We start from the raw sequence: 16,358 nt of genomic DNA on the forward strand, positions 1-16,358 counted from the left end.
CACCAACTGAATTTGGGCTGACCTTGTAGTTTGCTTTGACCAACAGATTGCTGCAGAAGTGTCTGCTATTTTAAGACTTTGCAGTTTCTGTTCTTTCTCTTTTGGAATATTTCTGCCATCAGAAGCAGCTCAGTTGGGTCTACTGTAAGATGACAGGAAATGACATAAACGAGAAGCAACTGTAAGATATGGTGAGGCCACCTCAGACCATGCAACTTGGAGCAAGATGAGCAGACCCACTAGGCTGTGCCTGGGCCAATGGACTTAGGAACAAATACATGGTGGTCTTATAAGGTGCCAGACTGTGGAGTAGTTTGTTACACGGCAACAGATAACTAAAGTGAACTTCAATGTCCAATATAAGACTAGTTAAAGACACTCTGAGTCATCACTACAAGGGAATACTATGTACCACTTTTCATAACTAGGGATACTGAAAGATCTCCAAGATACATTAATGAAAAAAAATTCAGTCTTGAGATCTCAGAATCCAGACCTACAAATTCCAGTGGTCTGGACTTTTATATAACCCTGTGATGCAGGTCCTACCACTAACTATTTTATAAACAGGAGGGGCACCTGGGTGGCTCAGTAGGTTAAGCCTCTGACTCTTGATTTCAGCATAGGTCATGGGTCTTGGGGTCCTGGGATTGAACCCTGTATCAGACTTTGAGCTCAGGGCAAAGATTCTCAGCTTGAGAGTCTCTCCCTCTACCCCTCCCCGGGCACACAGGCACGATTTCTCTCAAATAAAGAAATAAATTTAAAAAAAAAAAATTTTTTTTAAATAAATAAATAAGTAAGTAAATGGGAAAAATTGAGGCCCAGAGAGGTTAAGTAGTTTGTTTAAAGTTCACACAGCTAGGAAGTAGCTGGACTATGAACAGAAACTAGGAGCTCTAGCTGGAAAGCTCCAGTTTCGAACACATGATGCTACACAGCTCACTCTGGCACTACCAACTCCCATTTCCCCCTTTCTTTATTCTAGTTATAGTCCCTCCCTGCTTCACTATATTCACCCAAGGACTACATTTCAAAATTAACTTCCTGAATTTTAGTAACGTTTATTGTTATCTAAATGAACAAATCTCAGAGTTCATAGCTTTAACCTAAGGACAGTAAGCCAAATAAAAATCTCAAATAATTTGATACAAATCACAACTAACAATAAAAAAGTGAGTAAACAAACAGGAGGGAAGCCTGGAGATCTACTTATTACAAACTCTTTTTTTTTTTTTTTTTTTTTAAGATTTTACTTATTTATTTGACAGAGATCACAAGTAGGCAGACAGGCAGGCAGAGAGAGAGGGGGAAGGAAGCAGGCTCCCCGCTGAGCAGCGAGCCCAACACAGGGCTCGATCCCAGGACCCCGGAACCATGACCCGAGCCAAAGGCAGAGACCCAACGCACTGAGCCACCAAGTTGCCCCTATTATAAAGTCTTAATTATGCAATTTTGTTATGTATCCACCTCTTAAAAAAAGGCAACTTAGGAAATAAGATTTAGGTAACATGCTTGGGACAATACAGAATACAAACCAATCTAATCAGTAACACATGCAATGCACTTGAAAGTATAATTTTTAAAAATCTTATAATTATAATGCATTACGTAATTACAAAAGTATAACTAAATAGGTAAAAGCTGCACACACCCTGGAACAGCAAATGTTAAAGGTTACTTTGGGATTCTGGTAATTAAGGGTGTTTCTTTTACCTATTCTTTCTATACTTCCAAACTGTCGCCCATGATAATACACTACCTTTATATCAAAGATTTTAAAAGATAGTTCCTCTAATATCCAAAATAAATTCAGTTTTATTTTATTTTATTTAAGATTTTATTTGACAGAGAGAGAGAGAGACAGCGAGAAAGGGAACACAAGTAGGGAAGTGGGAGGGGGAGAAACAGGCTTCCTGCTGAACAGGGAGCCTGACTCGGGGCTCGATCCCAGGGCCCTGGGGACATGACCTGAGCCAAAAGCAGATGCTTAATGACTGAGCCACCCCAAAACAAATTCTATTTTAGACAACAGAGTGATTCTGAGCCTTGGCTCAGGTTAGTACATAAAACAAATTCAACATCTAAGCTGACAGTTACTAAAGTAAACACATAAAGAAACACACACAGTAGCAAAAGTTAGAAAAAGCTGAATTTCCAAGATTGATGAAATGTTGCTGTTTTTAACTAGGCTCCACACCTAACATGGAGATTGAACTCATGGCCCTGAGGTTAAGAGTTGCATAATCTACGGACTGAGCCATCCAGGTGCCCCTGAATGAAATGTTTTAAAATCATTAAAGAAAAGCCAGATCTATGTACTAACATGGAAGGACACTCAAACACAATTCTATTAACAGTGACCCTTAGGGAATTATAAAAGATTTTTACCTTTTTAGTTGAATATTCCTAAAACTTCTGAATTTTTACCAAAAATGTTAGCTTATAAAACAATTATTTATAGAAAGGAAATTTTAGATAAAAATATAGATATGTATGAAGATAAAGCTGTGGAAGAACAAGCACCAAGGTGCTGGCAAGCTGCTTTCTTCTCTCTGGTTTCAAATTCTGATTTCTTCCACTTTGAAGGACCCTTGTGATTACAGTGGGACCACTGAGATAATCCACAATCTCCTTCTTCTTAAAATCAGGTGATAAGCAACCTTAATTCTGTCTGTAACCTTAATTTCTCTTTGCTATGTCACCTAACATATTCACAGATCCTCGGGATTAGGATGCGGACATCTTTGAGGAGGGGGTCATTACTTTGCCTACCACAATTTTGTAATAGTATAAAGTTTTTTAAAACAGCCAGCTATTAAAAACCAAACAACCCAACCACCTAATATATTTAACAGACACATGCTAAATGGGGATAAAAGATAACATAATTATTAAACAAAGGTAACTTAAAATGTAAAAGGGTAAAATGAAATACATTGCCTCTTTCTTTTATGGATGAGGGCTCTTGGTATTTTATCTAAGAAATCTTGGTTTATCCTGGGGTCATAAAGATTGTGTTCTGTTTTCTTCTCAAAGCTTAATAGTTTTGGGCCTTATATTTAGGCCTATGTTCCATTTTTAGGTTTTTATTTGGGGGCAATATAGATGTTTAAGTCTTCCTGCATCATTTGTTGAAGAAACTGACATAAGCAATAATACTGATAACTTTCGGGGTGCCTGGGGTGCCTCAACTGGTTAAGCTTCCAACTCTTGATTTTGGCTCAGGTCATGATCTCAGGGTCATGATATCGAACCCTGTAACCTGGTTAAAAGTCTCTCTCTCCCTCTGCCCCTCCATGCCCTACATGCTTGCACACATGTGTGCTCTCTCAAGAAAGGAAAGAAGGAAGGAGAAAGGGAGGGAAGGAAAGAAAGAAAGAAAGAATGAATGATTGAATGAATACTGGTAACTCTTTAAAAAAAAGTAGCAAAGAAGACGGGGGTTGAGGAGTGGCAAAAATGGGTGAAGAGGGGGCGCCCGGGTGGCTCAGTGGGTTAAAGCCTCTGCTTTCGGCTCGGGTCGTGATCCCGGGGTCCTGGGACTGAGCCCTATATCGGCCTCTCTGCTCAGCGGGGAGCCTGCTTCCTCCTCCCCTCTCTCTGCCTGCCTCTCTGCCTACTTGTGATCTCTGTCAAATAAATAAATAAAATCTTTAAAATAAAAAAAAAATGGGTGAAGAGGATTAAAGGGCACAAACTTCCAATCCTAAAAGTAAATAAGTCACAGGAACAAAAAACAGAGCATAGGGAATAGAGTCAATAATATTGTAATGCACTTATCATGGTGAGCATTTCATAATGTATATAATTACAGAATCACTATGCTGTGTACCTGAAATGAATTTTTTATTGTATGTTACCTACAATTTAAAAAAGAAAAAAGAACTTTTTTGGAAAGGAGCAAAGAGGAGCACCTGCCTGGCTCAATGGGTAGAGCATGTGACCCCTGACCTCAAGATTTTAAGTTTGCACCCCATGTTGGGTGTAGAGCATACTACAAAAAGGAATAAAATAAGGGATGCCTGGGTGGCTCAGTTGATTAAGTGTATGACTCTAGATTTTGGCTCAGGTCATGATCTCAGAGTTGTGAGATCAAGCCCCACGTCAGGCTCCATGCTCAGTGTGGAGTCGGCTTGCCCCTCTCCTTGTGCTCCTCCAACTCCTGCACTCTCTCTTTCTCTTGCTCAAATAAAGAAAAGTCTTAAAAAAAAAAGAATAAAATAAAAATAAAAGCAAAGGTGGCAAACTATACAATCATTCATAAATTCCTGTACCCTACTGCCCCTGCTTGCAAATAAAAGGTAAAAAAGAGTAAGTACTAAATAAGGTATTACCCAATTGCCCCAGACTTAACTTTTCAGGCCAGTGACCTAATGATTTAACTAATAAAACAAGCAAGCAAAAAATTAAGTCTAAGAAAAATAATCAATAAAATAATATTTACCTTTGGAATCAGCATTTGGGAACAGCCTGTTCCATGGCACCTTATTTTTGTGTGGAAGAGAAAGCAAGTAGTTTCTAGCTTTTAAATTTATTATACAGTTCAGGTCTTCCTGTGATGGGGATCCAAGAATACCTATCAGATAAAATAATGAGCTGTTAATTATACAGACTCAGGCCGACTGACCTTCTGGCTGTGGACACAATGGACCCTGATAACTGTTTTCTTACCATCTCCCCATGCTTACCTTTCTTAAAAGTTTTCACAAGGATCCTTAATATTTGGAATCAAGCAAGATTACAGACTCATAGGTTAAAGGGATGTCAAAACTATTCTAGTTTCATGAAATGACTCTTATGTAAACTGTGGCAGGTGAACTGAGTAAATCTAGCTCCTAAAATGTTTGGTAACCTTACCCAGAATGTGGTTCAGCTGGTCGAGATAATGCTTCCCAGGGAAGATGGGCCTGTTGGACAGCATCTCTGCCAGAATGCAGCCTACAGACCAAATATCAATGGACTTGGTATAGCCCTGTAGTGGGAAGGGAGAAAAGACTGAGAATGATATGTAATGTTACAGGACACAGTGAGATCCTCCTACAGAACAGGTACATGGCTGACAGGAATTTTACCTTCTCCTTTGGCTCTATAATTCAGAAATAAGAGAAGAGAGTGTGCAGATACAAATAATAATTTGGCTTTCTTCTAAGTTGTTGGACAACCAAGATTACTTGATTTTATTTCTCTCTTCAAAGTTGATTAACTTACTAATAAATGAGAATTTCCAAAGTATACTTCATTCCTTTCCTCAAATGATTTGAAAGAGAGCAACCATATAAGCTAAAGCTGGCAAAAGGAAAAAACATTAATATCCCTTGCTTTAGGACATCTGTGGCCAATTTATTTATTTTGAAAAACCTGGAGACCAACTCAAGGCACTCAGAGTCACTGCTATACTTCCAGAGTTTCTTTGTCCGTTTTGCAAATCATTTTCAAAAAAGTTAGGCTGAAAATCCTTGATCTCTAGTGGGGCTATGGGGTGTGTGGTGTGTGCTGGCTCCAACGTATTTTACTAATTTGTATTTGTCGTCTTTTTCTATTCAATTTTTAGGTATAATTTTTCTTTTAAAGGAATTCTGTGAAAAGACTTGTAATAATTATCTGTCTAAATCATACAACAGTGTAAAAAACATAGCTCTCCAAGGAGTGTAAGTTGAATTTTATGGAAAATGCAAGGTATAATGATAAATGAACAGAGGAAAAAAAATTCAGCCAAATATTAAAGTTTAGAGAAACACAGTGGGAAAATTTTTTTTTGAAAATCAAACACAGAATGATCCGATCTGCAACTATCATAAACTTAGGTTGAATTTCAAGATTATTCCCCAAATTCTTGTAACCCAAAATAGCTTTTGCTTTGAGCCAAAACCAAATAAAGAGGAACATTTAAAACACACACACAAAATAACTAAAAGGAACCAGGGCTCCCTGGAGAAATGGCTGCTCTAAGTCTGGGACAGGGAACATACTATAAGCCTGGAGCGTCCAGTGCCAAAAAGTAAGGAATTGCTCAAAATTAGTGGGGACATGTCACAGAGGCTCCCGTTAGAAAACTCAGGACAACTTGAACATCAAATACAGAACGGTAGGTATGGAACTAAAGCCAATGAATAAGATAACCATGAATTAATAAGTGGAGAGAACTGAAACAAAGAGGGAATGACAGAGCTACAAAATTATCAACAGATGGTAAAAGTAGTGGTTCAAAGTATGATGAAGAAGATAACTTCTATATGGGGCGCCTGGGTGGCTCAGTGGGTTAAGCCGCTGCCTTCGGCTCAGGTCATGATCTCAGAGTCCTGGGATCGAGTCCCGCATCGGGCTCTCTGCTCGGCAGAGAGCCTGCTTCCCTCTCTCTCTCTCTGGCTGCCTCTCTGTCTACTTGTGATTTCTCTCTGTCAAATTAATAAATAAAATCTTTCAAAAAAAAAAAAAAAAAAAAAAAAAGAAGATAACTTCTATAACCTTGAAGTATTTCCCCACTAATTTCTTTTTTTTTTTTTTTTTTTAAAGATTTTATTTATTTATTTGACAGACAGAGATCACAAGTAGGCAGAGAGGCAGGCAGAGAGAGGAGGAAGCAGGCTCCCTGCTGAGCAGAGAGCCCGATGCGGGGCTCGATCCCAGGACACCGAGATCATGACCTGAGCTGAAGGCAGCGGCTTAACCACTGAGCCACCCAGGCGCTCCTCCCCACTAATTTCTAATTTAACAATAATCTAATCTATTAATCTAATAATAATTATTACCATATTTAACTATAACTATCACCGCTATATGTATATGGTAAGAGAACCAGAGGATATCACTGAACCAAAATATCAACATGAACTTCACCAATACGGACATTAACCATGCCTCCTGATACAACACACTGAAAACAAAATATAGTTTTTGTGGTAGTCATGCCCAGAATACATGACATAAAACTGAGTTGCATGAGCACCTGGGTGGCTCAGTGGGTTAAGCCTCTGCCTTCGATTGGGTCATAATCTCAGGGTCCTGGGATCGAGCCCCACATTGGGCTCTGGGCTTGGTGGGAAGCCTGCCTCCCTCTCTCTCTCTGCCTGCCTCTCTGCCTACTTGTGATCTCTCTCTCTGTCAAATAAATAAATAAAATCTTAAAAAAACCCAAAAAACAGAAAACCGGAGGTGCATTCTACAAAACACTATTCTAAGGAAATATATGCTGAAATGCTTAGGGATAAAGGGGCCCATCTATAATTCACTCTCAGAAGATTCAAAGGAAAAAAAAAAAATCTACACACGTATACAGAGAGAATGAAACAACAAACAAGACAAAGAATAAAGAACTGCTGAGCCTGAATCTCAGGTGAAGGATATACAGAAGTTCTAGCCAGCAGTTCTCCCAGGTGGTCCAGAGCCCCAGTGGCTTCCCTCTAAGGATCTGAGAGGTGACACTACTTTTGTACTACTAAGGTGTTTTCCTTTCCATTTATTCTCTCACAAGTGCACTAGAAATTTTTCCAGAGGCTATACAGCATGTGACAACACTGTCCATGAAATATGACAATATCTGGAACATCTGCTTAAGTCAGTGAACTAGTATTTTCCAAAGGCTAAATATTACAAAACCATGCGTCAGTGAATGTAAGGTAGCCAAAGAGGTCCTTTTTTTTTTTTAAGTATTTTATTTATTTATTTGACAGAGACAGAGAGAGATCACAAGCAGGCAGAGAGAGACGGGGGAAGCAGGCCCCCAGCTGAGCAAAGAACCTGACGCGGGGCCTGATCCTAGGACCCCAAGATCACGACCTGAGCCAAAGGCAGAGGCTCAACCCACTGAGCCACCCAGGCACCCCTAGACCAATAGGTTTTAATAAGACTGTACAAAAAGTTCAGTGGCATGGTTTCAGACTCCACAACCAAGTTTTCATTTTGTTCATTTTCTTCACTACAATATCAACAAGGAATAGTCACAAGTAGCTAAAAAGACTACTAACATACTCCCTTTCCCAATTCTATGTGAAGACTCTTCTTCACAGACTTAAATCCAAACAACCTACTGGCCAGACTGAGTACAGAACTAGGAAAGAATTCAGCAACAGTCTATTAGGCAACATGAAATGTGAAAAATGAAAACAATGTTACTTTTCTAACTAAAATGTTTCTGTGATGGAAAATAAACATACGTTTTTATGAAAAATACTTATGTCAACAACAGTAGCTTTATTATTGTTATTTAGATATCAATACTTCTTAAAAATTTCAGTATTGGGGCACCTAGGTGGCTCAGTGGGTTAAAGCCTCTGCCTTCGGCTCGGGTCATGATCCCTGGGTCCTGGGATCGAGCCCCACATCAGGCTCTCTGCTCGGCAGCGAGCCTGTTGCCCTTCCTCTCTCTCTGCCTGCCTCTCTGCCTACTTGTGATCTCTGTCTTTCAAATAAATAAATAAAATCTTAAAAAAATTTTTTTTCGTATTAATTTCCATATAGTAAATACTGATGGATATAATGCACATAAACAAATCTTGCTTCGGGTCTTTGATACTTTCTTTTTTCTTTTTTAAAGATTTACCTTTTTGGGCGCCTGGGTGGCTCAGTGGGTTAAAGCCTTTGCCTTCAGCTTGGGTCATGATCCCAGGGTCCTGGGATCGAGCCCTGCATCAGGCTCTCTGCTCAGCGGTGAGCCTGCTTCCTGCACTCTCTCTGCCTGCCTCTCTCCCTTCTTGTGATCTCTGTCAAATAAATAAATAAAATCTTAAAAAAAAAATTTATCTTTTTAAAATATTTTATTTATTTATTTGACAAAGAAAGACACAGTGAGAGAGGGAACACAAGCAGGGGGAGTGGGAGAGGGAGAAGCAGGCTTCCCACTGAGCAGGGAGCCTGATGCCAGGCTCAATCCCAGGACCCTGGGATCATGACCTGAGTCGAAGGCAGACACTTATCGACTGAGACACCTGGAACCCCAAAGATTTATCTTAGAGAGAGAGCGTGTGAGCGAGCGGGAAGGAGGGGCAAAAGGAGATAGAGTCTTAAGCAGATGCCACATTGAGTGTGGAGTCCAATACAGTGCTCGATTCCACAACCCTCAGGATCCTAACCTGAGCCAAAACCAAGAGTCAGACGCTTAATCAACTGAGCCACTCAGGAACCCCTAGTTTGACACTTTTTTTTAAGAGAGTGAAGGAATCTTGGGGTTCAAATGTTTGAGAACCACTGCCTTATACTTTTCTTGCAAACTGAAGATTCTATGAAAATAAAATGTTATAAATACACAGCACTCTAGCCAAAATGGGGACAATATGAGTATAGAAATAAAAAGATGATAATGGACAGGATGTATTTCATGAGTCCACAATAATGTTTTAAAAACAAAGGTAGGAGGGTGCCTGGGTGGCAGAGTCAGGTAAGCCTCCGATTCTTGATTTTGGCTCAGGTTGTGATCTCAGAGTCTTGAGACAAGCCCTGCTTTGGTCTCCCCCCTCGGCAGGGAGTTGGCTTACTCCGTCCCTCTCCCTCTGCCTGTCCCCCTGCTTGTGCACATTCTCTAAAATGACTAAATCTTTAAAAGAAAAAAAAAAAAAAGGTGGGAGATAGGAAGAGAAAGAGAAAAAACAGAAAGCTCTTCATAGAAGAATGGCAGTGCATTAATGTAGAAGGAATAACACATTTGGAAAATCACCATTTTGCACCCCCCAATATAATGATAGAGGCAAGGGGTCATCATGGGGTAAATCACCAGGGTAAGACTGCTGAGAAACAGGAGCTCCATATATGTGAGTTCCAAGAATCCACGGGGTTCCTGCCAGAAAAGTGTGACCTAAACCTAATCATAAGGAACCAATCTGTACTCTGCAAAGTATTCAAGGACATGAAGAAGACAGGAAGGGCGGGAGGACCGTTGTAGAGTGAGATCATAGACTGAAAATAAAACAGAAACAGCTGTAAAGAACTTTTGGGCGGGATAACTGTGATGTCACTAAATTAATGCTATTGTCTCAGTGTGCTAAGGGTACTATGGCTGTGGGGAAAGAACACTGCTCTGTTTTTAATGAGTATTATTAGTATGGCCCAAAGGGTCTAGGAGTAAAGTCTTAGTTTATGTTGGTGAAGTATCAGAAGGTTTGACTAGACGGAAGAGAAAAGGTGGCAGAGAGGCAGGCAGAGACAGCCAGGGAAGGAGTAATAAGATATTGAAAGTTCATAAACCGAGGGAAGGGGTGTATGGGTGTTCACTGTGCTCTCAATTCTTCTACGGGTTTGAAATTGTTCTAAATTAATAAAAAGAAAAAAATAAATAGAGAACATTCTCAGGCTAGAGGTGCTGTAAATAAAAAGAATTCACACTCAGTTTTATTTTAGCTAATTCTACAAGTAAGAAGTGCTGGGCACTGTGGAGAACAGAGGTCATCCTTTTTTGGTTATTCCGCCCCCCCCGCACAGCATGCAGACAGTGGAGTCATCTCAAGTTGGGATGGAGACTGTAGGGCCACGAAGGCACCAGGATAAAAATCATACCATCTGCTCTGTTTTACAATCAGTAGGCACCACGGGCGTGTGCGCGCGCGTGCACACACACACACGCGCGCGCAAATGCTTCTGGTTTGGAATGCCTGTCACATGGCCAGTCCAAAGAAAGAACCTGCTATTTGGGATTATGTGTGATACAGAATTATGAGAATCAACATGGCATTTTCTTCTTCAAAACATCTGTTACACTACAGTTTTCTTTATAATGGAATTTCTTTTAATGGAATTTTACTTTTATAACCAAACTGAACAAATGTATATCAAGAATAACTAGCTGCTTTAAACAAATTCCATTTGCTCACAAAACAACTTATTGTTCATCTCAAGCCCTTCTACTATATGAAGGATGCAGGAAGAGTGTGAAGCCCATGGGCTCACTAATTCTCTTAAAGCTTCCTGGGTCAACTTCTGGTTCCTAGATCTGAGACACAAGGCCCCATGTCTACTCTCATTGCTTTTCTTCAGGGATCTTAACATTACATTAACAGTAGATGGTGTTGAAGATCATCACGATAACATGACTCCCAGCTAATCCTTGGGCTGGACCCTGGTAATAAGTTCCTCACCCTTCCTCTAGCCTTGGAATATGTGCTCTGCCCACCGTTCCCACAGCAGCCATTTTCAAGGATGTAGCCTTGAAAGAATACGTGTTTTTGAGACTATCTGGGCTGTATACGTTACTGAGCCCAGTTAAGGGCTCTATATAAACTTTAAAGGTTTGGCAGATGAGTGCCGAGATTTACTCATGTTGTGGCTGCCCAAGACGAGCCCTGTAATAAGTTCCCTTACATATTAAGACTGCCACTACCCATCTGGAGTGGTATGCCTCTTTATTTTCTCTTTGCCCACCTAGTACTGGGGGTAGTCTGCAAACCGAGAGATAGAATTAAGTTCAAAATCTCCTAATTTTGAGATATTAGATATAGAAGTATGTTGGGTCCACTTACTTTCTTAAATCTGACACTCATTCATACACTATTTGCAAATGATGTATTAAAAATACTGAATCTCAATCTCCACAGCAGCCCTCAATGATTGCCACCTGGCTCATAAACCTAAAAAAGATGTCATACTTCACTTTTTCTTGCTTTTATAAATTTATTCAATCATTTCTTACAACCAAGACACAGATATTGTTAGAAATGTTTGCCTTCCACCTGTATGCACTCTATACAGCCACTCTGAGATGCAGAGGTACATCTATCTGGAAGCAGGACTACCATACAATTTTGAAAGAATCCATAATACTTCCTATTCTTTCCATACCTACATTTTCTTCCAACTATGGTTGTAATTTTGCTGAAGAGACCTTCTTCATTACCAGATAAACCTGACTTTTGTAGAACAGCCCCGGTCCACCTTCAAAAAAATACGCACTATCATAACCTGTAACAAACCCAGCCTGCACTCATCTGTGGCAGCAGCAGGTGTTAAGAGCTGCCATAGGTAGGACTTTAGAAAAGTTGACCAAGGGCTAGGACACAGACCATTTATTGTTAACAGTGAAGAGATGGGCATGCCCCCCAACTCTACAACACATCATCAGCACTACTCCAGCAGAGAGACAGAGGCCAAAACCCAGGGCCCAGAAGGTTAATGCTGAACTGGAGATTAAGGCAGCAGCTTGATTCTGGCCAGACAGGTCAAGCCTCAAGCTAGGTAGAGAGGCTTACTGGGAGGGAGGCTTACTGCAACACATATCCAAAGTTCTTTTGCTTCTTGGTTTTCTTTTTATGAAAACCTATGATCCTTACCTTGGAATTCAACATGATTTCTGGAGCCCTGTACCAACGTGTGGCTACATACTCCGTCAGGAACCCTGTGTGATCATGGTCTGGATCTGCAACACGGGCCAAGCCAAAGTCACAGATCTAAGAGAAAAAAAATGGGACACCTTAGAGACGCTAATGAAATTAGTATCAAAACATCATAAAAATAAAAAAGATAATAGCAATAATGATGATGATAAGCAGATGCTACCATTACTATGTGGCAGAAGCTTCCCTGTTAATTCTATATGTTCTTTTTTTTTTTTTTTAAAGATTTTATTTATTTATTTGACAGAGACCACAAGTAAGCAGAGAGGCAGGGCAGGGGAAGCAGGCTCCCTACTGATCAGAGAGCCCGATGCAGGGCTCGTTTCCAGGACCCTGAGATCATGACCTGAGCCGAAGGCAGAGGCTTAACCCACTGAGCTACCCAGGCGCCCCTCTTTTTCTTTTTTTAAAGATCTTATTTATTCATTTGACAGAGAGAGACATAGCAAGAGAGGGAACACAAGTAAGGGAGTGGGAGAGGGAGAAGCAGGCTCCCCGCTGAGCCTAGGAGCCCTATGCGGGGCTCGATCCCAGGACCCTGGGATCATGACCTGAGCTGAAGGCAGACGCTTAACAACTGAGCCACCCAGGCGCCCCTATATACTCATTCTTATACAATCCTCACAACAACCTGGAAGGTAGTGATGACCATTCAACATGTTGGAGATGAAGAACAGGCTGGAGGACTCTGTTAAGAGGCATACTCATCTTTCATTATCTACTTATCCCAAAGAAATCTTGCTTAGGTCACTTGACAAAAACTGTTCTGGGTAAAAATAAAGTTACCAGAAACTGCCCAGGGTCCTTTCTCGGGCCTACTCCTGCTGGTCCCTGAGGATAACACTGCTAGATCGGCTCCTTGACCTACACTTGCCTTGCTTCTCAGACTTTACTTCCTGCCATTCTTTTACCTGTTCCACAAATGTAGGTATCTCCAAAGGGTCTTTTATTTATTTATTTTTTAAAGATTTTATTTATTTGACAGAGAGAGACACAGTGAGAGAGGGAACATAAGCAGGGGGAGCAGGAGAGGGAGAAGCAGGTTTCTTGCCGCCAAGCAGGAAGCCTGATGCAGAGCTTGATCCCAGAACCTTGGGATCACGACGTGAGCCAAAGGCAAACACTTAATGACTGAGCCTCCCAGGTACCCCAACCTCCAAAAATTCTTCCCACTTTCCTCCTCTTCCATGTAGTCAAATCTACTCCCAAAGCCTTACGAAGTCTCATATGCTGAAGACGAATTTTTTTAAAGATTTTATTTGACAGAGAGAGAGAAAGGAGAGCGCAAACAACCGGGAGGAACAGCAGAGGGAGAGGGAGAAGCAGGCTCTCCACTGAGCAGGAAGCCCAATGCAGGGCTTAATCCCAGAAACAGGGGATCATAACCCCAGCCGAAGGCAGACACCCAAACGACTGAGCCACTCAGGCATCCCAAATACTTTGGTGCTACTCCAGACTCCCAAACATATGAAATTTAACTATAATATACAGTTGACTCTTGAAGAACATGGGTTTAAACTATCCAAGTCTGCTCACACATGGACTTTTTTTCAATAAAATATATTGGAAAACTTTTTGGAGATCTGCAACAATCTGAAAAAAAAAAAAACTCACAGATGAACTGTGTAGCCTAGAAATACCAAAAAAATTAAGTTAGGTATTATTGCAGGAATACAGTGTATAATACATATGACATACAAAATATGTTAATTGACTTGATGTTGTTGGTTAAAGCTCCTGATCAACAGAAGGTTATTAAACTTGGGGGGAATCAAACTTATACACAGAATTTTTTTTAATGAGGATTTTTTATTGTATGGGGGGGTGATGGGGTGTTGGTGTCCCGTATCGCTGTGTTTTTCAAGGGTCAACTACACTTCAGCTCACACAACTGGAGGATGTTTTAATTCCTCAGCATCTGGAGAACTAACCTGAGAAAGCGGGAGACACGTTAATAAATACAGGCCAGAGTATAAGGCAAGGCAGCCTGGAAAACACACTGTTTTGGAGCATTACTACTTTAATTCAGTTAAGAATATAAGCCTGAGGGGCGCCTGGGTGGCTCAGTGGGTTAAAGCCTCTGCCTTCAGCTCAGGTCATGATCCCAGGGTCCTGAGATAGAGCCCCGCATCAGGCTCTCTGCTCAGCAGGGAGCCTGCTTCCTCCTCTCTCTCTGCCTGCCTCTCTGCCTACTTGTGATCTCTGTCTGTTAAATAAATAAAATTAAAAAAAAAAAAGAAAAAAAAAAAAAGAATATAAGCCTGAGCTCAGGCCATAAAAATGGAGACAAGGAGGAAAGGACATGCTTAAGAAATATTCTTAAATGGATATCAATCTTTGCTTAAATATCCCAGAGTTGGGTGTCTCAACTCAACTTCGGAAAGCTCCCATTCACTGCACAAATGTCTTCCTCTAGCCTTGGACCCGGGGATTGCCATACAGTGCCTCTGATCCCACAAGTCCTGCAGCAGACTTCGACTACACCACTGAGGAAGGGTTATGTATCTGTGGCTGAACAATCACCATCAATCTACTGCATCTTTAAAAGAAGCAAATGTCACATCTGCTTTGCCAAGTTCCTCTACCAGAGGCAATTTTCTATGTGTATTGAGTGGCCTGATGAGGAAATCCTGGTCCTGCTCTGTAGCTCTGACACTAACTCTGGCTACTATACTCTCGTAACTTCAGTCTACATTAACATCCATCATAAGCACCACCCTCACCTTTCAAAGCTGGCTTGCCAATCAATGCCATTACACTCCTAATAGTAATGGGCCTGTAAGAGAACCTGGTTGATGTATGGCCATAAGCTTTTATGTGGGCTCACAGTAAATACTAACTTTGGCTTGGCTGATCTTGAGGCTTTCAATGTCCCTGGCACCCTGTTTGTTTCTTTCAAGCCTTTGCTACTAATTCCAGTGACACCAACTGCAGGAAGGCTTCCTAGTAGTCATGCCCAGGAAGCTCACTAGCAACATGGTCCTCTTTGGCATGATTTCCAACTCAGAGAAGCAACAATTGATGATTTCTTCCTACAATCTGGAGGTGAGTCCTCTAAGCCATTCCGAGCCATCACCTGGCACATTGCCCTACCACCAATCTTTTTTAATTCTGTGGCTTGAATTCTTCAATGTATCTGTAACCCAGTTTTTCTTTTGAGAGCTAACACTTCATCTGATTCGAATTCAACCAAAGCTCACCATTCAGTCTGCCCTCTGTTGTATAAATGGACACCTAAAGCCACATCTTGAATTGTACGGAGAAGAAATACTGCATCTTGTCAGCCGTGCAAAACCAGCACAAACCCCAAACCATGGTCACAGATCCTTCATTGCCCCCATGCCTGATAGGACAGAGACTGGATGGGTCTAGACTTGATACACAGCTCTCACTGGCTAGCTGAAAAAAAAAAAAAAGTAAGTCCCAGATAGATTTAAAAAGCCAGAATATAAGAAATTCACAGATGAGGGAGGCCATGTACTGAAGCTGATGTTTCCATGGTCCTCCTGGACTGTGGACGAAGAAATGGAAGCTATGTTTTAGAGGGGTTGATTACATTCCTAGTAATCTACAAAGACAGGGGACAAGTGGAATAACTTTATACACAGTCATGGCATATATATTTTCTAAAAAGGGACACATCATTATAACCCCATCCCCCATGTTCTTCTTATAAGGTCTCTGAACTTTTATCAAGAGGACAGGATCTATCTTCCCTCCTCTTGAATCTGTGCAAAACTTTTTAACAGCCTGAACCAAGAGAACATGGCAGAAGTGATACTATGTGACTTCGGAGGCTATCATAAAATGCAACACGACTTCCACTGGGCTCTCTCTCTCTCTACTGGGGTACCTGGAACCCTCAGGAGGGAACCCAGGACACCTGGGCTGTATGTGGCTGTTCCAGGTGACAGCCAGTATCAATTGCCAGGTACATCAGAGGATTCCAGTCCCTAACTTCACATCTTCTAGCTGATATCCAGATGTGGGAGCAGAAACCAATCATCACTGCTACCCTTTGACTAATTCCTGATCCACAGA

The 16,358-nt window shown here is 41.0% G+C and overlaps 1 protein-coding gene across 1 annotated transcript in view; it reads right to left on the reverse strand.

Annotated features, from left to right (window-relative positions):
• The window catches only part of MAPK1 (mitogen-activated protein kinase 1), a 108,240-nt gene that overhangs the window by 21,399 nt on the left and 70,483 nt on the right, over nt 1–16,358 (reverse strand). Inside the window, exons 4-6 of the mRNA XM_059140546.1 lie at nt 12,255–12,371; nt 4,861–4,975; nt 4,448–4,579 (exon numbers count right to left, since the gene is read on the reverse strand). Of these exons, the coding sequence (XP_058996529.1) occupies nt 4,448–4,579; nt 4,861–4,975; nt 12,255–12,371 (364 nt within the window). The remainder of the gene's footprint in view (nt 1–4,447; nt 4,580–4,860; nt 4,976–12,254; nt 12,372–16,358) is intronic.

This window comes from Mustela lutreola, chromosome 11 (assembly GCF_030435805.1).
Source record: "Mustela lutreola isolate mMusLut2 chromosome 11, mMusLut2.pri, whole genome shotgun sequence".
Classification (NCBI taxonomy): domain Eukaryota; kingdom Metazoa; phylum Chordata; class Mammalia; order Carnivora; family Mustelidae; genus Mustela; species Mustela lutreola.